Genomic DNA, 23,240 nt, shown 5'->3' with positions numbered 1-23,240 from the left:
GGACGCACGGCTCTCGACCGTCGCCTGTCTCCAGAATCCGAATGGGAGTTGCAGCGATGAGACACGACTGTAACTACCAATTGGATACCATGAAATTGGGGAGAAAAAGGGGTAAAAGTTTTTAAAAAACAACAACAAAGAGAGCATATACTGTAGCTAGCTACATCTGTGGACTTTTATGTTTTTCTGTCCTGCGTAATGTGTTGTAGCCTATACAGTGTATTCTGAAAGTATTCAGACCCCTTGACTTTTTCCACATTTTGTTCCATTACAGCCTTATTCTAGAATTGATTTTTTTTTTATCTCATCCATCTACACACAATACCCCATAATGACAAAGCGAATTTTTGGCAAATGTATTAAAAATAAAAAACAGAAACCTTATTTTCATAAGTATTCGGACCCTTTGCTATGAGACTCTAAATTGAGCTCAGGTGCATCCTGTTTCCATTAATCATCCTTTAGATGTTTCTACAACTTGATTGGAGTACATTCATTGATTGGACATGATTTGAAAAGGCACACACCTGTCTATATAAGGTCCCACAGTTGACAGTGCATGTTAGAACATAAAATGAGTTTGAAGGATTGTGTCGAGGCACAGATCTGGGGAAGGGTACCAAAACATTTCTGCCGCATTGAACGTCCAAAAGAACACAGTGGCCTCCATCATTCTTAAATGGAAGAAGTTTGGAACCACCAAGACTCTTCCTAGAGCTGGCCGCCTGGCCAAACTGAGCCGATGGTCACTCTGACAGAGCTCCAGAGTTCCTCTGTGGAGATGGGAGAACCTTCCAGAAGGACAACCATCTCTGCAGCACTCCACCAATAAGGCCTTTATGGTTGAGTGGCCAGACGGAAGCCGCTCCTCAGTAAGAGGCATAAGACAGCCCGCTTGGAGTTTGCCAAAAGGCACCTAAAGACTCTCAGCTCATGAGAAACAAGATTCTCTGGTTTGTTGAAACCAAGATTGAACGCTTTGGCCTGAATGCCAAGCATCACATCTAGAGGAAACCTGGCACCATCCATACGTGGAAGCGTGGTGGTGGCAGCATCATGCTGTGGGGAGGTTTTTCAGCAGCAGGGATTGGGAGACCAGTCAGGATTCAGGGAAAGGTGAACGGAGCAAAGTACAGAGAGATCCTGCTCCACAGCACTCAAGGACCTCAGACTGGGGCGAAGGTTCAACAGGACAACGACCCTAAGCACACAGCCATGACAACACAAGAGTGGCTTCAGGACAAGTCTCTGAATGTCCTTGAGTGGCCCAGCCAGAGCCCGGACTTGAACCCGATCTAACATATCTGGAGAGACCTGAAAATAGCTGTGCAGCGACGCTCCCCATCCAACCTGACAGAGCTTGAAAGGATCTGCAGAGAAGACTGGGAGAAACTCCCCAAATACAGGTGTGTCAAGCTTGTAGCATCATACCCAAGAAGACTTGAGGCTGTAATCGCTGCCAAAGGTGCTTCAACAAAGCACTGAGTAAAGAGTCTGAATACTTATGTGATATTTCATTTTTTTTTATGTATACATTTGCAAACATTTCTACAAAACTGCTTTTGCTTTGTCATTATGGGATATTGTGTGTAGATTGATGAGGGGCAAAAAATATCTAATCAACTTTAGAATAAGGCTGCGTAACAAAATATGGAAAAATTTAAGTGGTCTGAATACTTTCCTAATACACTGTATATCATATCTATTGGATAACGGTACAATAATTTGGGCTTTTCTGGGCTTAGTATCATTTTGGTCAAAACACTTGGCCCTAAGCCCTTTATCGAGTGTCCACTTGTTGATTTCGATAGTGATCACTCAAGTCTGCAAGTGTTTTTGCCAAAATGAGCATTGACATCACACTCGATATCCCAACTGCCACTTATCAATATTCAACCAATTCTAAGTCCATTCGCAGCCATTCTATCCCACAATCTGTCTTGGGGATGACTCACTTGCTATGAAACAATGGCACTGGGGCAGACACAGGTGCATACTCTGACAGTCAGAAAGTTGTAAAAACACTCCTGCACTAAATATTTGTAAGTACTGTATATCGGTCACCAGTGATTTCATCAGCTGATTTAGCTTGTTGTAGCCTGCCTGCTGCTAGCAAGCTTCACTGACATTTTATTTTTTTGCCATGTTAGTAAAATGACTTGCGTAACATTCAAGCACAAGGTGAATGTCATTACTTACAAAATAAATATTGTTGAATGAAGCTGGCTGATTCACTTCACGACTCCATCTGTAGTCACTTACTATTAATGTAGGCCTACTGTATGAGCGAGTGACTTCACATTCATCATTCTGGCTTGATCCAGTGGTGCAGTGGTTTTCTCAAAGTCAGTGTCTTGGAGGCATTTTATTTTCATCTTGATTAATAGGGACAATATGATGCTTCACACACACTCGCCTGGGCTATTTGTAGGTGCTGGCCACTACGCAACTCTGGAGAGATGGCATATGGACTTACAACAAGCGTAAAACTAACATTTACAAATACATTCACTGTTTGATTGTGAAAAATCATGTTTAAATAATATATGTTGTTTTTGGGAGTGTGGGAACAGCTATTTTTGTATTGGAAGTTTTTCATCCCCTTTGCCTGCGTCCTCTGAGTTGACGTTTTACTTCAATTGTGGCTTTAACCCTTGAAGCTGCCTGCTCAAACATTTGAATTCAACTGAAGGCACAAATATTTTCCTTTTGTTTCAAAGTATTAGATACCACATATATAGTAAATGGAAAAGGGCCCGAGAGACTACTGGTAGATCACTTATTTACATTATAAATTATAAATTGATTATAAATTGGTACATTGGAAATATTTTTGCTGATATTTTTAATGCTTTTAATGTCCTGCAAATATGCATATGAACTCTGAGGTAAATGGGAAAGTGATGTTTATCGAAAACAATATGGTAAAAAAAATGATGAGCCTCTTGTTGTGAAACATGTACCGCTGTCTTTGTGGAAAAGTGTGTGACAGTTACAATGAAGTCGGAAAACAAACAACCTCAAGTAATTTGTTCATTCACTAAAATGCAACCTCTCTCAGAGAATCTGGGACTTGGGCTCTTATTTTTTTGCGCTCTTATTAGCCGTTCCTAATACGTTTGTCCTGACCACATAACCTGACCAGGAAAGTCTCTCGGACCTACAATAGTTACAGTGGGAAGAAAAAGTATGTGAACCCTTTAGAACAACCTGGATTTCTGCATAAATTGGTCATAAAATACGATCTGATCTTCATCTAAGTCACAACAATAGACCAACACAATCTACTTAAACTAATAACACACAAACAATTATAATTGTTTTGTCTTTATTGAACACAACGTGTAAACATTCACAGTGCAGGTTGGAAAAAGTATGTGAACCCTTGCATTTAATTACAGGTTAACCCTCCTTTGGCAGCAATAACCTCAACCAAATGTTTTCTGTAGTTGTGGATCAGACCTGCACAACGGTCAGGAGGAGTTTTGGACCATTCCTCTTTACAAAACTGTTTCAGTTCCTCAATATTCTTGGGATGTCTGGTGTGAACTGCTCTCTTGAGGTCATGCCACAGCATCTCAATTGGGTTGAGGTCAGGACTGACTGGGCCACTCCAGAAGGCGTATTTTCTTCTGTTGAAGCCATTCAAGCCATTCTGTTGTTGATTTTCTTCTGTCTTTTGGGTTGTTGTCCTGTTGCATCACCTAACTTCCGTTGAGCTTCAATTGGCGGACAGATAGCCTTACATTCTCCTGCAAAATGTATAATGATAAACTTGGGAATTAATTTTTCCGTCGATGATAGCAAGCTGATAGCAAGCAGCAAAGCAGCCCCAAACCATGATGCTCCCTCCACCATAGTTTACAGTTGGGATGAGGTTTTGATGTTGGTGTGCTGTGCCTTTTTTTCTCCACACATAATGTTGTGTGTTCCTTCCAAACAACACAACTTTAGTTTCATCTGTCCACAGAATATTTTGCCAGTATCGCTGCGGAACATCAAGGTGCTCTTTTGCCAACTTCAGACGTGCAGCAATGTTTTTTTTTGGATAGCAGTGGCTTCTTCCATGGTGTCCTCCCATGAACACCATTCTTGTTTAGTGTTTTACATATTGTAGACTCGTCAACAGAGATGTTAGCATCTTCCAGAGATTTCGGTAAGTCTTTAGCTGACACTCTAGGATTCTGCGCTGTGCTCTTGCAGTCATCTTTGCAGGACGGCCACTCCAAGGAAGAGTAGAAATTTCTCAATTTTTATAGACAATTTGTCTTACCATGGACTGACTTTTAGAGATACTTTTGTAACCCATTCCAGCTTTATGCAAGGCAACAATTCTTTAATCCTTAGGTCTTCTGAGATCTCTTTTGTTCGAGGCATGGTTCACATCAGGCAATGTTTCCTGTGAATCGCAAACTCACATTTTCTGAGTGTTTTTTATGGGGCAGGGCAGCTCTAACCAAAATCTCCAATCTGGTCTCATTGAGTCAACTCCAAGTTAGCTGACTCCTGACACCAATTAGCTTTTGAAGATGTCATTAGCCTAGGGGTTCACATACTTTTTCCAACCTACACTGTGAATGTTTAAATTATGTATTCAATATGGAAAAACACAATAATTTGTGTTATTAGTTTAAGCACACTGATGTGATAAAATGTGATCTGATCACATTATATGTAAAATGTATGCATAAATCCAGGTAATTAAAAAAGGGTTCGCATACATTTTCTTGCCACTGTATAGTATACAATGACTTATTCCCAGTGTTTTTTCTTGGTCTCTAAAGGGAGACGTGACTTCGGATTCCAGTTCTGACACCAATATTCTCCTAGCTAGCTTTGGTGAGCTAGCTTTCGTTCAGGCGTCTTTATTAAAAACTGACACCCTTTGTGATCCCAGGTAGCAGCCATAATTATATATACAAGCAGTACAGTACGGTTGCTTATTTATAGGACAAACACGGAACCCAAATTAGCATCAGTGCTGATGTAGCCTAATACTCTTTCTCTCCGTAGGGCTAAAGAAGGGGCGCTTCTGGATCACGCCTGACCCGTACCACAACGACGACAACATCCAAATCGGGCGCGAGGTCAAGATCTCCTGCCAGGTAGAGGCAACGCCCTCCGAGGAGCTTCTGTTCAGTTGGCTGAAGAATGGCCGGCCGCTGCGCAGTTCGGAGCGCATGGTCATCACCCACACCGACCCCGACGTCCAGCCCGGCACTACCAACCTGGACATCATTGACCTCAAGTTCACAGACTTTGGCACGTACACCTGCGTGGCGGCGCTGAAGAACGGCGGCATCCCTGAAGTCAGCATCGACGTCAATATCTCTTCGACTACAGGTGAGCAATGGACTGTGCTGTACTGTTGTCCTTCTAGTCGTTTAATAGGTTTGTGGCACAGTTGACTAAAGTAGCATATTGTAGGGCTCATCATTACAGGACGACATAGTAATACAGTAATACAAAAGTGTTTGAACAATTATTTTTTTGGGCGGATAGAAAATCATTTTTCAGCGTAAATATAAAATGACAAGGAACATATACAACACATATAAGATTAACATTGAAAACTAACAATAAAAGCTAGTCAGGTTGTCATGTTGTCAAGCTGTTGTCAAGCTCGGCCAGCAGCATACCACCCTACATACCACTGCTGGCTTGCTTCTGAAGCTAAGCAGGGTTGGTCCTGGTCAGTCCCTGGATGGGAGACCAGATGCTGCTGGAAGTGGTGTTGGAGGGCCAGTAGGAGGCACTCTTTCCTCTGGTCTAAGAAATATCCCAATGCCCCAGGGCAGTGATTGGGGACACTGCCCTGTGTAGGGTGCCGTCTTTCGGATGGGACGTTAAACGGGTGTCCTGACTCTCTGAGGTCATTAAAGATCCCATGGCACTTATCGTAAGAGTAGGGGTGTTAACCCCGGTGTCCTGGCTAAATTCCCAATCTGGCCCTCAAACCATCATGGTCACCTAATAATCCCCAGTTTACAATTGGCTCATTCATCCCCCTCCTCTCCCCTGTAACTATTCCCCAGGTCGTTGCTGCAAATGAGAACCTGTTCTCAGTCAACTTACCTGGTAAAATAACGGTAAAATAAAAAAAAATAGTCAACATCTGTCATGTGGTAACACTGGTAATTTATTAAGTTATTATAGTATTAAGTTATTATAGTTATAGTTATTAAGTTATTACAGTTGGGGTCTAGGGAGACTTCACTGTCATTCTACTGTCAATGTTTGCCAGGGTGTGGCTGAAATAGCCAAAGCCACTAATTTGAAGGGGTGTCCACATACTTTTGTGTGTGTGTGTATGTACACTACTGGTCAGGGGTTTTAGAACACTCATTCAAGGGTTTGTCTTTGTTTTTTGCTATTTCTGCATTGTGGAGTGGTGGTTTTGGATGACTGGCTGCGAATGCTTATTGAATTGTTTTATTTCTGCCTTTTCTATTCCAGACATTCTGAAATTCACTAATGCATCCCATGTATGTAACTTTAGTCTTTCACTTTTCAATGATTCTGGGATTAATTTGAATCCCATAATTTGGGAACACGGCTTTGAATGCCTTGTACAAGAGGTTAATAGAAGACAATTAGAATCGTTTTATTTTTTTAAACTGGATCAAGTGAACATCCATGGTCACCCCTTATTGCATCTGATCTGGCGGAATCACTAAACACAAATGCTTCGTTTGTAAATGTTGTCAGCAGGGCTCTCTAACCCTGTTCCTGGAGAGCTACCCTTCTGTAGGTTTTCGCTCTAACCCCAGTTGTATTTAACCTGATTCAGCTTATCTGCCCGCTAATTATTAGAATCATGTGTTCTAGATTAGAGTTGGAGCAAAAACCTACAGGACAGTAGCTCTCCAGGAACAAGTTTGGAGAGCCCTGGGTTACAGGGATATGGAAAGTCATCAAGCTCTTTCAGTGTTTATGAAGGATGAGATGATGGGACAGCCCCTCCACACCCCTACCTACCCCTCTTAGTGGGCAATACACAAAGTACATACAAAGTACATACAAAGCATGTGTACTTTGATAGGAAGGACACGCCATAACTGAACGATGGGCAGACGAGGCAAAAACACAGACTTCCATTCATATACAGTCCATAATCCTTATGTGTTGGGTTTTAAAGCATGATGAGTTTACAGTAATGTCCAGATTCTAATGTGAGTGTTTTCGGGCCAGATTGTTGGGATCTGTCCATTCAATCAGGCCTAAATCTGTCGCTAATATGCACATTCCTACTTCCAAACCTAATGATTATTTACAGCCTGCTAGTGTAGGGTCACCTGTGTTATTTTCTCCTAATTAGCTACTCCCTCTGTAATCTTTCTTTAGTTTGTTGGCGTACGAACTGATGCAAAAGATCTTTAGGTGTTTTTTCTTAAAAACAATTGATAATGAGTTAGTAATGCCGGAGCGGAACATCAAATGTTTGATGATAAGCCCGGACATTATTATTCCTGTTGTGGGCGGGAGGATTGGTAAATTGGCAATGAAGTGGAAGGAGAACTTAAAAACATCAAGGAGCTGACCATTAGGATCATTGGTCCATTAAAACTACTTTTGTGAGTAGCTACAACGCATAAACCCAGAAATAGATGGGTCTATTTGTGCGGGAGCCTTTGTAGGACATGCTAACGTGCATCAACCTGGAATACACACACACACACACACACACACATGCTTCCCTCTCTGGCACAGGTCTCCTGCAACTACTTACGTAAGTCTCAGGTGGTGTGTGTTCTTTCCTTCCCTCTTATCTAGCTGTCTTGATCGGTTCGTCAGATTCACATTTTTAAGACCTGCATTTGCCTTTGTTGTCACCTCCAGTATATTAACCAATGGAGCAGAGAAGAAGCCTCCAACATGCATTACTAAAATCCATTTGGGCTAAGCAAAGTAAAGCCTATCCAGAATGATTGGCCTGGGTTGGAATGATAGTATATGCCTCTGGCAGAGAACCCCCGTAGGGGAGCAGAGCTGAAAGCTCAGGGGGAGATGGCTACCCCTCAAACGCGCCAAATAAATGAGACCTGTCTGTTCATTCGTTGCCTCTCTGTTCTGTGTTCCCTTCCCTTACTCTATTACATATTTGGCGCTTTTTTGTATTCATAGCTTTTTATTTCAGTGTGGCAGCGGCGGATTGGGATTGCAGTAGCAGGGGATGAAGGATGAATCGAAACAAGGATACCACAGTCATAGCGCTGCTGGAGAGGGGGGAGGATGATGGGGTTGTTCAGAGGGTTGGATGGTCAGAATGCACAGGGAAAAAAATCGAAGGGCTTCCTGCGTCCCACTGAGTGATTTGTGATATACTGTTTACCAGCCCCTTATCCTGGCTGAAGAACTATAGGGTGTGCAGGCTTTTGTTCTTGCCCACCTGATTCAGCTTTTCAAGGTCTAGGTGATTTGTTGATTAGTTAAATAAAGTGTTAGTGCTGGGTTGGGATAAAACGTGGCTCTACCCCAGTAACTTTGCGTAAAGTAACATTGCGTAAAACGGGAACTTAAAATAGCATCACATAAAGGAACATTACGCAAAGTGACATCACATAAGGTAACATGTAAAGCAATGTAACGCAACGAAACATCACAAAGTAGCACCACGTAAAGTTAAGTGACGTTACGTTTTTTTCTCCATCTCTCCCAGTCCCTCCGGAGCTGACGGTGCCGCGAGGCAAGTCCCCCATGGTGGTCCAGGAGGGTGACACAGTGGACCTGCAGTGCCTGGTGTCTGGGAAGCCCAAGCCCATCATCCTCTGGTCGAGGGCTGACAAGGAGGTGCCTATGCCCGATGGCAGCCTTCAGACAGAAAGCTACGATGGTGTGCTGCGCATAGTCAATGTCTCGCGGGAGATGACTGGAACCTACCGTTGCGCCACCAGCCAGTACAACGGCTTCAACGTGAAGCCCCGGGAAGCACTGGTGGAGCTCACCGTGCAATGTGAGTATTCTGGATATACTTTTACAGTACACTTCTGATAAATGCAATGGGTTTGAACCACGGTGGGGTACGTTGGTTCCATGAGCTGGATAGGTCTCTGTAAGGAGGAGGTCAGGAGAGGTGGGTGAACCGTGCAAAATTCAAAATGATATATTTGAATTGTGACTTACAATCTGATTGGCACTTATCAGGAGTCGACTGTACACTGGAATGCACATACGTTTTAAGGGGTTTAAAGTTAGACGTGTGGGAATTTCTTATGTTGCTATCGGTATTATATTTTGTTCGCTACATCATACCTCATCAATTCAATACATCATTCATTTCAATTAGTAACAGCACATAACCTTGGTGCGTTACGCATTTCGCAAATCATCTCGCCTAATCATTAAAATGTCTGGATTCAATTTCCCCAGGTTGAAAGGTTAACGTAACATAATCAATTCCCTATGTACGTTTCAACACGACTTTAACTCAGTCACGCCGAAAACGTGACGGGAAAGGGTCATATCTCAGTGTTAATGACCATTAGCGGCCTACACTTAAGAGAAACGAGAGGCATTTTATAATTGCATAATCCAAAACGTTTATTGACCTTGTACATACATGCGTACGAGGAAATTATCTGGTGACATGATGGAGGAAGACACTATTAGAGGTCATAGAGCTTTGATGGATGCATACCAAATGGAACCCAATTCCCAATGTAGTGCACTACTCTGGTCAAAAGTAGTGCACTACATAGGGTGAGAAACATCCAGTCTAATTTATAGCGTCTGTGTTAGGAAGATGGTTTATAGAAATGCAGAGCTGCTCACCGCTCGGATCACCGCTTCTAACTTACTAGTGTCAAGCCTCTGAAAAAGCTGTGTCCTGTGACCTTATATCCCTCCCACCACCACGCAAAAATACATGGACCGTGAGGTGGGTGAGGAATGATGAGCCGTAGGAAGTGTGTGTGTGTGCGTGTGCATGTGCGTGCGTTCATGGATTCATGAAGGTCTGTGTGTTTTGAGCGTGCCTGTGTGCATTCATGGATTAATGCGGTAGTGTGTGTGTGTGTGTTGTGTGTCTGTCACTAGGCCACACACACTATTTCACAGAAGCTCTCACTGAGTCACTGGAGTGAGAGCACCCCAGGCAGCCTGGCCTCAGAGTTGTCCTTAGTGTGGCCCCAGCAGGACCGTTTGAGGTTTGTGGACTGTGCAGAAACAGGCGAGAAGGAGGCTAGGGGAAAGGGGGGCTGAAGAGGAAGGAGGGCTGTGCCCAGAGCGCCGGGCATAGTGAGACCTAGCCATGTACAATCAGAACTACAACAATAGGGCTCTGGTCAAAATTAGTGCACTATATAGGGAATAGGGTGCCATTTGGAACATAGCCTAGCTGTAGCATTGGGATGCAGATGCCACTCCTCCTCCCCCTCTCCCTTACCACCCTCTCTCTCTCTTCCCGTCCTGCTCTTTCTGGATGAGTGCACTAAACAGTGTATTGACACAGATAAGGAGGTGTAGGACATGACAGTTGTCTGTTACTGTACGCAGTGCTATGCACACCTAGGAATAGCAGAAACAGGAGTGGTAAACAACAGTAACAACCAGGGCCGTGGGATTTCCTTTGACTCATGGTGTTGGTGTAAATATGACAGGGTAAATGCTGGTTATATGCTTGATTAAAATTAAAATGGGCAATATGCAATTGCTACATACATTTTTACTTTTAAATCAATTTTTTATATGTATATTTAAGTCGGACGTTCACATACACTTAGGTTGGAGTCATTAAAACTCGTTTTTTCAACCACTCCACAAATTTCTTGTTAACAAACTATAGATTTGGCAAGTCAGTTAGGACATCAACTTTGCGCATGACACAAGTAATTTTTCCTACAATTGTTTACAGACAGATTATTTCACTTATAATTCACTGTATCACAATTCCAGGGGGTCAGAAGTTTACATACACTAAGTTGACTGTGCCTTTAAACAGCTTGGAAAATTCCAGAAAATTATGTCATGGATTTAGAAGCTTCTGATAGGCTCATCTTTTAATAGTTTTTTTTAACCTTTATTTAACTAGGCTAGTCAGTTAAGAACACATTTTCAATGACGGCCTAGGAACAGTGGGTTAACTGCCTTGATCAGGGGCAGAACGACAGATGTTTACCTTGTCAGCAAGGGGATTCAATCTTGCAACCTCTTGGTTACTAGTCCAATGCTCTAGGCTTCCTGCTGCCCCAAATGACATCATTTGAGTCAGAGGTGTACCTGTGGATGTATTTCAAGGCCTACCTTCAAACGTAGTGCCACTTTGCTTGACATCATGGGAACATCAAAAGAAATCAGCCAAGTACTCAGAAAAGAAATTGTAGACCTCCACAAGTCTGGTTCATCCTTGTGAGCAATTTCCAAATGCCTGAAGGTACATTTACATTACATTTTAGTAATTTAGCAGACGCTCTTATCCAGAGCGACTTACAGAAGAGTGCATACATTTTTATTACATTTTACATACTGAGACAAGGATATCCCTACCGGCCAAACCCTCCCTAACCCTCCCTCCCAGGTACCACGTTCATCTGTACAAACAATAGTACGCAAGTACAAACACCATGGGACCACGCAGCCGTCATACCGCTCAGGAAGGAGACGCGTTCTGTGAACGTACTTTGGTGCAAAAAGTGCAAATCAATCCCAGAACAACAGTAAAGGACCGTGTGAAGATGCTGGAGGAAACAGGTACAAAAGTATCTGTATCCACATTAAAACGAGTCCTATATCGACATAACCTGATTGGCCGCTCAGCGAGGAAGAAGCCACTGCTCCAAAACCCCCATAAAAAAGCCAGACTATGGTTTGCAACTGCACATGGGGACAAAGATTGTACTTTTTGGAGAAATGTCCTCTGGTCTGTTGAAACAAAAATATAACTGTTTGGCCATAATGACCATCGTTATGTTTGGAGGAAAAAGGGGGAGGCTTGCAAGCCAAAGAGCAGCATCCAAACCGTGAAGTACGGGGGTGGCAGCATCATGTTGTGGGGGTGCTTTGCTGCAGGAGGGACTGGTGCACTTCACAAAATAGATGGCATCATGAGGATGAAAAATTATGTGGATATTGTGGCAGACCAGGGGGTTGGGTCAAAACGTTTACACAGATCAGACACAGACAGAGTAGGATTAGCTCAGTTTCAAAGGTGTTTATTAAAATAATAGTCCAAAAGAAAATAATAAGTCTTCCCCCAAGAGACCCTCTCCGGGATATCGTCTTCTGGTCTCCGGGTCTTGCTGTATCCTGTGGGGATCAAAAACTCTCTCCTGTTACCTCTGGTACCGTCCCCAACTATACGGGAGTCCTTTCCTCCCCTGGTCATTCCCCTGTGTGCTGCCCTTCTGGCAGCTTTGTGTGACTTGTACAGCTGGTGAGCAATCAGCCCTTGATTAGTCACCAATCCCTAATCAGGCCCAATTAGTCCTGGCCGGAGAGCCCGTCGAGACCTGGCACGTCGAGCAGATGGAGCCATCGCCTCGTGATGTATACTCCGTCTGTCACCAGGCCTCGTCGAGTTTCCCCCTGGTGGCTGACCTGCTGTACCCTCCTTAGCTCTGTCGGGGAGGGGACTGTCATCAGTGCGACGTATGTCTCCCTTCTCGATAGGGCATCCGTGTTTCCATGCTTCGCCCCTGACCTGTGCACAACAGAAAAAGAGAAGCGTTGAAGGGACAAGAACCACCTGCTGACCCGATCGTCTGAGTCTCTTTCCCTGGCCATCCAGACCAGGGGAGCATGGTCCGTGACCAGGGTGAAAGTGGGTACCTAACAGGTAATACTTGAGTGTCTAGCGCCCACTCCCGCTAGACACTCTTTCTCAACAATAGAGTATTTTTTCTCTCTGGGTATCAGCTTTCAGCTGATGTACATGATGTGGAGCTCCTCCCCATCGTGTATCTGGGACCGAACGGCCCCTAGTCCCGTCTCACATGCATCCGTCTGGACCAACATCGGCACCTGGAAATCGGGTGTTACGAGAATCGGATGGGAGCACAGCGCTTCCTTCAGGCGGCTGAACGCCGCTTCTGTCTCGTCCGTCCATTTCACTGTTTTCGGGTGGCGGGCCCTAGTTAGATCGTTAAGGGGGAAGCTATAGCCGCAAAGTTGGGGATAAACCGGCTATAGTATCCTGCCAGTCCCAGGAAGGACTTGACCTGGGTCTTGGTGCGTGGAACAGGCCAGTCACGTACCGCGTGAACCTTCCTCTCCTGGGGCTTTCAAATACCCCAGGTACTCCACCACCTCAAACCCTAGTTTGCATTTCTTGGGGTTCGCGATCAACCCGTGCTTGTCTGAGCGCGTCCAGCACTGCCTGGAGGCCTGTCAGGTGCTCTTCCCAACCTTGACTGCGGATGATGATGATATCATCCAAATATGCCGCTGCGTACTGCTGATGTGGTCGAAGTACTTTGTTCATCAGTCGCTGGAATGTGGCGGGGCTCCGTGCAGAATGAACGGGATCACTCGGTACTGATACAATCCGTCTGGTGTCAAAAACACCGTATTCTCCCGGTAGGAAGCTGCCAACGGTACCTGCCAATATCCTTTGGTCAGGTCAAGGGTGCTGATGTACTGGGCCTTTCCCAATCAGTCGATGAGCTCGTCCACCCTCGTCATGGGGTACGCGTCAAACAAGCTTATGTCGTTCACACCCCGGAACTCATTACAGAAGCGCAGGCTACCGTCCGGTTTGGGCACCAACACGATGGGGCTGCACCATGCACTGTGAGACTCTTCAATGACCCCCATCCTCAGCATAGCCTCCACTTCCTGTTTCACGGACTTCTTTCGGGCCTCCGGAATCCGATATGGGCTCTTTCGTAGCGTTTCCCTGGGCAGGGTACAGATGTGGTGTTCAATGAGGGTCGTGCGGCCCGGCATCTCGGAGAACACCGCCGTGTTCCGATCGACGAGCTCCCTGAGCTCTTGCTTCTGGGCCGGGTCGAGGTCCTCATTGCTCGGGACCACCACTGATACCGTTGGCGTCCTTGGTCCCGACCATAACACGGCCAAGGCTGTCCTCTCATGCCATTTCTTCAACAGGTTCACATGGTAAATCTGTTGGGGTTTCCATCTCCCGGGCTGCCGTACGCGGTAATTGACAGGTCCCAGCTTCTCAATCACCTCGTAGGGCCCGTGCCATGTTGCCAGGAACTTACTTTCGGCCATGGGGATCAAGAACAATGCCCTGTCTCCCACCTGGAATTCTCGGGGCTGGGCTCCCTGATTGTAGACCTGGGCTTGGGTGCGTTGGGCCTTCTCCATATGTTCCTCATGACTGGAAATATGGCTGTCATCCGCACCGCTGCGTAAGGGGGTCGGTTGGGCTTCCCACACCTGCTTGGCGAGGTCCAGTTGGCCGCGTGTCCTCCTGCCGTAGATGAGTTCGAAAGGGGAAAACCCAGTGGAGGACAGTTCTTCCCGTCCTGCTCGATGACTTTCTGCAGCATTTGTTTGAGCGTTTTATTCATTTATTTTAGTCCTGGCCGGAGAGCCTGTCGAGACCTGGCACGTCCAGTAGATGGAGCCATCGCCTCGTGATGTATACTCCGTCTGTCACCAATCCTCGGCAAGTCTACCCCTGGTGGCTGACCTGCTGTACACCACAATATATTGATGCTACATCTCAAGACATCATTCAGGAAGTTAAAGCTTGGTTGAAAATGGGTCAGAAGTTTACATACACTCAATTAGTATTTGGTAGCATTGCTTTTAAATTGTTTAACTTGGGTCAAACCTTTTGGGTAGCCTTCCACAAGCTTCACAATAAGTTGGGTGAATTTTGGCCCATTCCTCCTGACAGAGCTGGTGTAACTGAGTCAGGTTTGTAGGCCTCGTTGCGTGCTTTTTCAGTTCTGCCCACAAATTATTTATAGGATTGAGATCAGATCTTTGTGATGGCCACTCCAATACCTTGAATTTGTTGTCCTTAGGCCATTTTGCCACAACTTTGGAAGTATGCTTGGGGTCATTGTCCATTTGGAAGACCCATTTGCGACCAAGCTTTAACTTCCTGACTGATGTCTTGAGATGTTTTCTTTAAATATATATAATTATTTACTACAATAAACACAAGGAAGGGGTAACATTAAAGTATTAGAACATGAAGGACAAACAACATCAAGACACTATCAAACATGTATCAGTCTTTCCGCAACCGAGCCATCCTTATGTGTGAGGGTGCGTGTGCATGATAGTGATATAAAATATGTCATAGTTTCCTTTTTCATGATCACAATCTTGTGAAGCCCGAACCCTCCAAGATCCCCCCCCCCCCCCCACAGTTCCCCAATAGCTGTCCCTCAACCATCCGAGACACCTCTCACAGCCCCTCCTCCGGAAGAAAAAATAATAAATAGTATTAATTCCATTCCCCACCCCCAAGAACCCCCCAATGCACCAACAATGCCAACAATGCAATGCCTACTTTATATGTTTGTGTGCATGTCTGCCACTATTACATGTATGTGTGTGTTCTTGTATGTGTTTATTTAAATGAGAGTGTGTGTATATGCATGTGTACAAACACCTGCACGGCATCAGCCTCAGGCAAACCGGCATTAGTTGTAAAAACACTGCCACTTAGTGTCATTCAAATGTACATTTATTATGTTTTATTTTGACTTTTTTTCTCTTTATCTTTTGACCATCATTCTCTCTCTTACACAGCAACTCCACTCGAATTTGTCTCCAATTCCAATTCCATCCAATATACCAACCCTCAGCTTCCCTCAGCCCATCCCATCTATCTCTGCTGGCCACCCACTTCGGGTTTCTACTCAACACATATCTTTCAACTATGCTATGATGTTTAACGTACAATTTCAATCTATCTAATCGAATAGAATCTACAGACTGCGTGTTGAAGATAAATACTTTTACTAAGAGTATTAGTAATTGACTGACCCGGTCTCTCCAGATCTTCTAGCAGTACTATTTCTAGGGTTAATTTTAGATCAATGCTATGCATTTTCAGCCATTCTTGAACCTGAGACCAGAAACAGGCAATACCAAAATAAATGGTCTATTGATTCTGTATCCTCACAACAAAATCTGCAGAGCTTCGATGATTTTATGCCCCAAATATTCAACATTTTGTTGGTTGCAAGAATTCTATATAATAATTTTAGCTGAAAAGCACGAAGTTTTGAATCTTGCATTGTTTTATATATCAACTCATACACCCTGTACCATGGAATTGGTACATCAAAAATCTCTTTCCAACTATTTTGCCATCTGTATGGCACAGTTGTCAACATCCTGGTCCTCAAATGAAACTGGTATACTTTCCTATTTATGCTATTTTTATTCCTCTGCGAGTTTTGATCCTTTATATTGGGCAGACAGACCAGTTCCCTACCTCCTCCCGCTGCCACCCGCCTCCTCCATTTTTGGGCAATGTTGTAATCAATTGGTTGTACTCTTGGATTGAGCAGACCTTCCCGTACAATTCTGATAACTCCATGAAGGACATAACTCTACCATTACAATTTACAATATAATTTAAGAACAAAATACCCATTTCAAACATCTTTCCCATAAATACAGGTATTTTATCAACCAGTACATTTGAGTTCAGCCATAATATTTGTTGTAACATTTGTTCTATCTTTTCAGGGGGGTGAAATTGAAATTGTAACCAGCTCTCCAATGCTTGTTTGAAAAAGACAGATACTCTGAAAAGGGTATCATGTTCAATTAATCGAAAATGAGACATGGCAATCTGCACAAAGGCAAAAAGGCCATTTTTGAACAATGGATGAGCTTTTCTTATTAATCTACTTGAGAACCATTTAGGGTTCAAATAAAACTTTTGAATGAGTGAAGCTTTTATATTTAATAACCTCAACCCACCCAATTCATATTCATTATATAGATAGGCTCGTTTTTATTTTGTCTGGTTTACCGTCCCAGATAAAGCAAGATATTTTTTGCTCATATGATTTGAAAAACGAATCATCAGGAAGATATGACTAAGGAGTTAATCAGGGCAATTTTTCCATAAATAGACAGGTATTTACCTCTCTATGGTTGCAGGATCTAGTCAATTTTTTAATTTTTAGTTTTCTATTGAAATTCATTGTGGAGTGCTTATTTATATCTTTTGTGATATGAATACCGAGTATGTCTACTTCACCATCAGCCCATTTTATAGGTAACCTGCAAGGTAATGTAAAAGTTGTATTTTTTAAGGATCCAATACGTAATATTGTACACTTATCATAATTAGGTTTTAGTCCAGAGAGTACAGAAAAGTTGTCTAGATCTTTAATGAGACATTGCGGGGATCTAGCTTGCGGACTTAACATAAAACTTGAGTCATCGGCATACATGGACACCTTTGTTTTTAAGCATTGGATTTCTAATGTTCTAATGTTGTTATTGGATCTGATTTTAATAGCTAGCATTTCGATGGCCATAACGAGTAGATATGGTGACAGCGGACACCCTTGTTTAACTCCTCTTGACAATTCAAAACTCTCAGAGAAGTAGCCGTTATTTACTATTTTACACCTGGGGTTGCTATACATTATTTTGACCCATTTTATAAGAGAATTACCGAAATTAAAATCCAGGCATTTATAAATAAAATCCAGTCTTACTTTATCAAATGCCTTTTCAAAATCCGCTATAAATACCACTCCTGGCTTCTTAGATGTTTCATGATGTTCTATTATTTCTATTAGTTGTCGTATATTATCTCCAATGTATCGTCCATGTAAAAAACATGTCTGATCAGGATGAACAATACCTGGTAAAAACCCTTTTAATTCTGAGTGCTATGCATTTTGCTAGTATTTTTGCATCACAACATTGAAGTGTAAGAGACCTCCAGTTTTTTAGATAGAGCGGGTCTTTATTTGCCATCTGGATCTTGTTTTAATAATAGAGAAATCAGACCTTCCTGCTGAGTACCTGACAGACTACCATTTCTATAGGAGTAGTTAAAACAATCTAACAATGGAGCTTTTAGTATATCAAAAAATACTTGATATTCCTATTACCGGTATGCCATCAAGCCCTGGGGTTTTTCCAGACTGAAAGGATTTAATAGCCTCAAAAAGTTATTCCTCTGTAATTTGGCCTGCACACTGATCTTTCAAAGTTCTGTACTTTCTGTTTGTTAATTTTCCATTTTTTATCATATTTGAAAAGAATTCCTTACCGTAATCTTCATTCAGTGGGAGAGGATGAGACGGAAAAGAGAACATCTGCCTAAAATAATTAGCTTCCTCTTTTAAAATATATTTCGGAAAACCATAGATGACTCTGTCTTCAGTAACGAGTTTCTGCAAATTATTTTTGTTACCGTACCTGTATTGGAAATTCAGGAAGAATTTTGTGCATATTTCTCCATATTCCATCCAGTTTGCTTTATTTTTGTAATAGATTACATTAGATCGTTCTTGAATAAGTTCCTCAAGTTCTTTTTGTTTTTCCTCTAACTTATTTTGTATCTCTGTAGTATCGTTTTTATTGCTATCTACCTGTACTATTAGTTCATGGATTTCCCTTGTTAGTCTTGTTTCTTTAGCCAGAAACTGCTTTTTTATTATTGATGAATATTGAATTGATTTACCTCTGAAGGTACATTTAAAGGTATCCCAAACAATAAGGGGATTTGTGGAACCTATATTATACTGGAAAAATTCAGTTATAAATTATTTTGTCTTAGTTAAAAATAAGTTGTCCTCCGGTAAACTTTGATTACATTTCCAATATCCCCGTCCACGTGGAAAATCTATAAGAGTTATGTTGTCAAAGGGTGTACTAGAGGCGAAGTCAGGTGCAGGAGAGCAGAGTAATGATAACAGGCAAACTTTTATTTTTCGTTCCAAAACGACATCACTACATAAATTAAACGCGCTCAAAACACGGAACATAACAAAAGTAAGGCGTGTAACAACACACCACAATAACATGAAACAATTACACGCAAATACATGGGAAACAGAGGGTTAAATACAAGTAGATTGATTGGGGTGTGTATGAAACAGGTGTGTATGAAACAAGACCAATGGACATATGAAAAATGGAGTGGCTAGAACGCCGCTGACGTCGATCGTCGAACACCGCCCGAACAAGGAGAGGAGCCGACTTCGGCGGAAGTTGTGACATATGTGAATGCCAATTAGATGATGATCCGATCGCATTCTGTCTCCTATTAAAACTTTTTTGACCTTTGATGAAAGAGACAAGAAAGTAGTCAAGACGACTAGCTTGATTAAGTCTCCTCCATGTATATCTCACTAGGTCGGGGTTTTTTAGTCTCCAAATATCCACTATTTCTAATGTGTCCATAATATTTGTGATTTTCTTAAGGGCACGGTAATGATAGTTTGTAGAGTGATTACCTTTACGGTCCATTGAGGTAATTAACACTGTGTTAAAGTCTCCTACCATAAGGATTAGATCATTTGTTGCCTGTAAGTTCAATAAATTGGTATAAATGTTTTCGAAGAAGTGTGGATCATCCTGATTTGTAGGGTCCTGTGTAGGGTGCCGTCTTTCGGATGGGACGTTAAACGGGTGTCCTGACTCTCTGAGGTCATTAAAGATCCCATGGCACTTATCGTAAGAGTAGGGGTGTTAACCCCGGTGTCCTGGCTAAATTCCCAATCTGGGCCTCAAACCATCATGGTCACCTAATAATCCCCAGTTTACAATTGGCTCATTCATCCCTCTCCTCTCCCCTGTAACTATTCCCCAGGTCGTTGCTGCAAATGAGAACGTGTTCTCAGTCAACTTACCTGGTAAAATAACGGTAAAATAAAAAATAAAATTTGGACCATATAGATTAATGAGCCAAATCTCTTTTTTGTCCACTTTCATATTCAAAAGGATCCATCTTTGTTGCGAATCATTCCTGATTATTTGCACCTTCAGATCTACATTTTTGTTAATTAATATCATCACACCCTTTGAGTTCCTTTGTCCATGACAGAAAATTATTTCACCACCCCATTCCTTTTTCCACACAACTTCATCTAAGGATGTAGAGTGAGTTTCCTGTAAACAGTATATGTTATATTCCTTTTCTGTTAGCATTGTAAAGACGGATCTTCTTTTTTTATAATCTGCTAAACCGTTACAACTAGCTATACTTATTTCACTATTACCATAACTATATACTATTCTTAGGCTAAATTGACCATAATTAGTGCTTGTAAAGTTACTGCTATCAGAGGTATTATGAAGGTCAAAATTAGAGCTTTCAAATGTCTGATATTTAGAATTCATGAAATAGGTTCTAGCAAAAAAAGAAATCTTCACTTGCCTGTTTGCCTCTGAGCCAATGCCACAGATGTTAGAAAATTGAGACAAACGATGTGTGTAACAAATCTGAGTAGGTGTTACTGTCACATTCTGACCTAAGTTCCTTTTTTATGTCTTTATTTTAGTTTGGTCAGAGCGTGAGTTGGGGTGGGCATTCTATGTTGTTTTTCTATGTTTTGTTCTATGGTTATATTTCTATGTGTGTGGCTTAGTATGGTTCCCAATCAGAGGCAGGTGTCAGTCGTTGTCTCTGATTGGGAGCCATATTTAGGTAGCCTGTTTTCCTTTGTGTTTTGTGGGTGGTTGTTTTCCTGTGTCTGTGTTTTCACCATACGGGACTGTTTCGTTTTCGTTTTGTATATTATTCCCCAATGCCCCTATTTTGATATCTTCCCCTTGCTTGTTTGTAACATATATAAACTTGTAGACAAATACATAAAAAAGATAGACAAACAATAAACACATGAAATTATAAAACAGTTCTCGACAATAGAGGGAGAGAAGAGAAGAGAGTGAGAGAAGAGAGCGAGAGCAGGTGTGTGTGTGTGTGTGTGTGTGTGTGTGTGTGTATAAGTCCGTATGTGTAGTTGAGTACGTGGGTGTTCATATCCATAATGTTCAGATATTTTAAACAGTTCCCATACCTTACATTACATTTACATTTAAGTCATTTAGCAGACGCTCTTATCCAGAGCGACTTACAAACCTTCTTTTTTTTCGTAACCTGAAGTCCCTGTACAATTTAGTACAGCCACGGTGTTATGGAGCTGTCTCGGAATAGTTGTCCATAAAGAGTTTGTCCACAATGATGAAGGCACGCCTACAATCCATCCTTTGTTGTCTTTGTACCGGATACAGTCTCTTACGACGTTCGTTTATCTCCTTTGGAAATTGGTAATTGAGACCGAATTTGGTCCCTTTAAGCTCCCTTCCTCTGCTTTTGATCAGCTCCTTTTGTTGGTAGTGTTCAAATTTTGCGATGATCGGTCGGGACCCTTGGTCTTGTCGCTCCGAGCTCCAAGTCTGTGTACTTGGGTGGAAAACCACCTTGTTTACAGTCTCTGTAGGAGGTTTCAATGCGGATTTCATGAATTCTCTGATCGCGCCCTCTGGATTATTGGATGCGTCCTCAGGAATCCCAGAAAAATATATATTTTCACGCATGCTACGACTTTGTATGTCTACACCTTCATCACCCTGGTTTCCCTGAGTAAACAATCCATGTTGGAATCGTGTATTTTTACCTTGGCTGTGAGTGCCTTGTTCTCTCCTTGGAGCGTGAGAATTTCACTCTGGCTGAACTCCAAACTCCCCCTCAGCCCTGCTACCTCCTCACACAACATTGTTGCATGGATTCCAGCCAGAGCACTAGCCTCTACCTCAATGGTAAGTAAATCGTCCGTGTACTGATAGGTAGGACGTAGACGGCGGACGTAAAGGTAATGGCGGACTGAACGAAGTTATGTAGAGCACCTCAAGATAAAACATAATATTCGAAATATCTGCTAAATTAGACTAAAATATTAGCACTAAATAATCTGGTGGGTGATAACCTTCAATCTGGATAATAACACAAAACAAATCCTAAGACTAGAGACATTTATCGACAAATATTACGAAAACAAGCAACACCCAAACATGACGGAGAATAAGACAGGGGAACCGAATCAAAAACGAAAACGTGACTCCTCAACCGACACGGATGATCTAATATTCTCAACACCGGCAATGGTAAAGGTCGAAACCGATCTGTTAAAATCAATAAATGACAAACTGGGTATACTTGAATTAGTTAGTAAAGATATAAAAGACTTGAAGGCAAGACTAGAGATGAGTGATGAAAAAGCTGCGACATTGGAGAAGGAAACACACGCGCTAAAAGGGACGGTCAATAAGATTGAAACCGAAATGAATGAATTTAAAAAGGAGAACAACGTTCTGAAAGAATGCTTATTGGACATACAAACTAGATCCATGAGAGAGAATTTGGTACTTACAGGTATCCAAGAGAAAGAAGGAGAGGTTCCTGAATCTGTAGTTAGAGAGTTCCTTTTTGCAGCGCTTCAGATTCCACGCGAAGTTATCGATAAGATCCAACTTGAACGTGTACACCGCCTCGGACAGAGAGGGCAGAGGTACGAACGCCCAATCGTTGCCAAATTTGCGTCATTTAAAGATAAAATAATGGTTAAAAGCCTGGGTAAAAGACTTGCTGGGACCAAAATTGGCATGAATGATCAGTTTCCGAAAGAAATTGCAGAACGGCGCAAAGTTCTGTATCCAATTTTCAAAGAAAATAGATTAAAAGCGAAACGAGTAGCTCTCGTCGTGGATAAACTATATATTGATAACCAGTTGTTCAGAGACACAAAGATTACTCCATGGTTATTTTAAAAATTACAAAGTTCTCATAGATGAGGAAAATAAACACAATTCAAGCCCGGTTACTGATTGTAACAATACAATACAAAATATATCTTTTCTATAAATCTTCACATATAACTAATTGAATACAAGCACTATTTCTACATAGTGAAGATAAAAACTAAGTAAACAGAAGGCACAGTATGTGTGGATGGTGTGGTGTGTGTTTATTTTTATTTGTTATGTTTGGAAAGTTGAGTGAGTGAGTAATGAAATAGTTGCATATCCCAGAGCCAGTGTATTGCTGTGGGCCGGGTATGAGAGGGCTTTCAATGTTGTTCAAATGTTGGATATACTTTTATAATGAATTATACGTCTTATTTATTTATTGTCCTATCATGGGGAACTACATTTTTAAAATAAATTATATCTAATTATTTATTATCCTATTTTAATGGTACGGTCCATGGCCCTATACCCTAGACACCCACATGAATGGCCCAGATACTAAGGAGAAGTCCCTAACTGTTTTATGTGCATGCTGTAAACGGTCTGTATGCAGCCAAAATGAGGACAGGGACCATGAGCAGCACTGCCCC

At 42.2% G+C, this 23,240-nt stretch overlaps 1 protein-coding gene across 1 annotated transcript in view; it reads left to right on the top strand.

Annotated features, from left to right (window-relative positions):
* Positions 1-23,240, top strand: part of LOC129812542 (MAM domain-containing glycosylphosphatidylinositol anchor protein 2-like) — a 279,019-nt gene that overhangs the window by 133,514 nt on the left and 122,265 nt on the right. Inside the window, exons 7-8 of the mRNA XM_055864183.1 lie at positions 5,014-5,343; positions 8,660-8,953. Of these exons, the coding sequence (XP_055720158.1) occupies positions 5,014-5,343; positions 8,660-8,953 (624 nt within the window). The remainder of the gene's footprint in view (positions 1-5,013; positions 5,344-8,659; positions 8,954-23,240) is intronic.

Source organism: Salvelinus fontinalis, chromosome 16 (genome assembly GCF_029448725.1).
Source record: "Salvelinus fontinalis isolate EN_2023a chromosome 16, ASM2944872v1, whole genome shotgun sequence".
Lineage (NCBI taxonomy): Eukaryota > Metazoa > Chordata > Actinopteri > Salmoniformes > Salmonidae > Salvelinus > Salvelinus fontinalis.
Note: the sequence above shows the minus strand (reverse complement) of the source record. Positions and strands in the feature narration are given on the sequence as shown.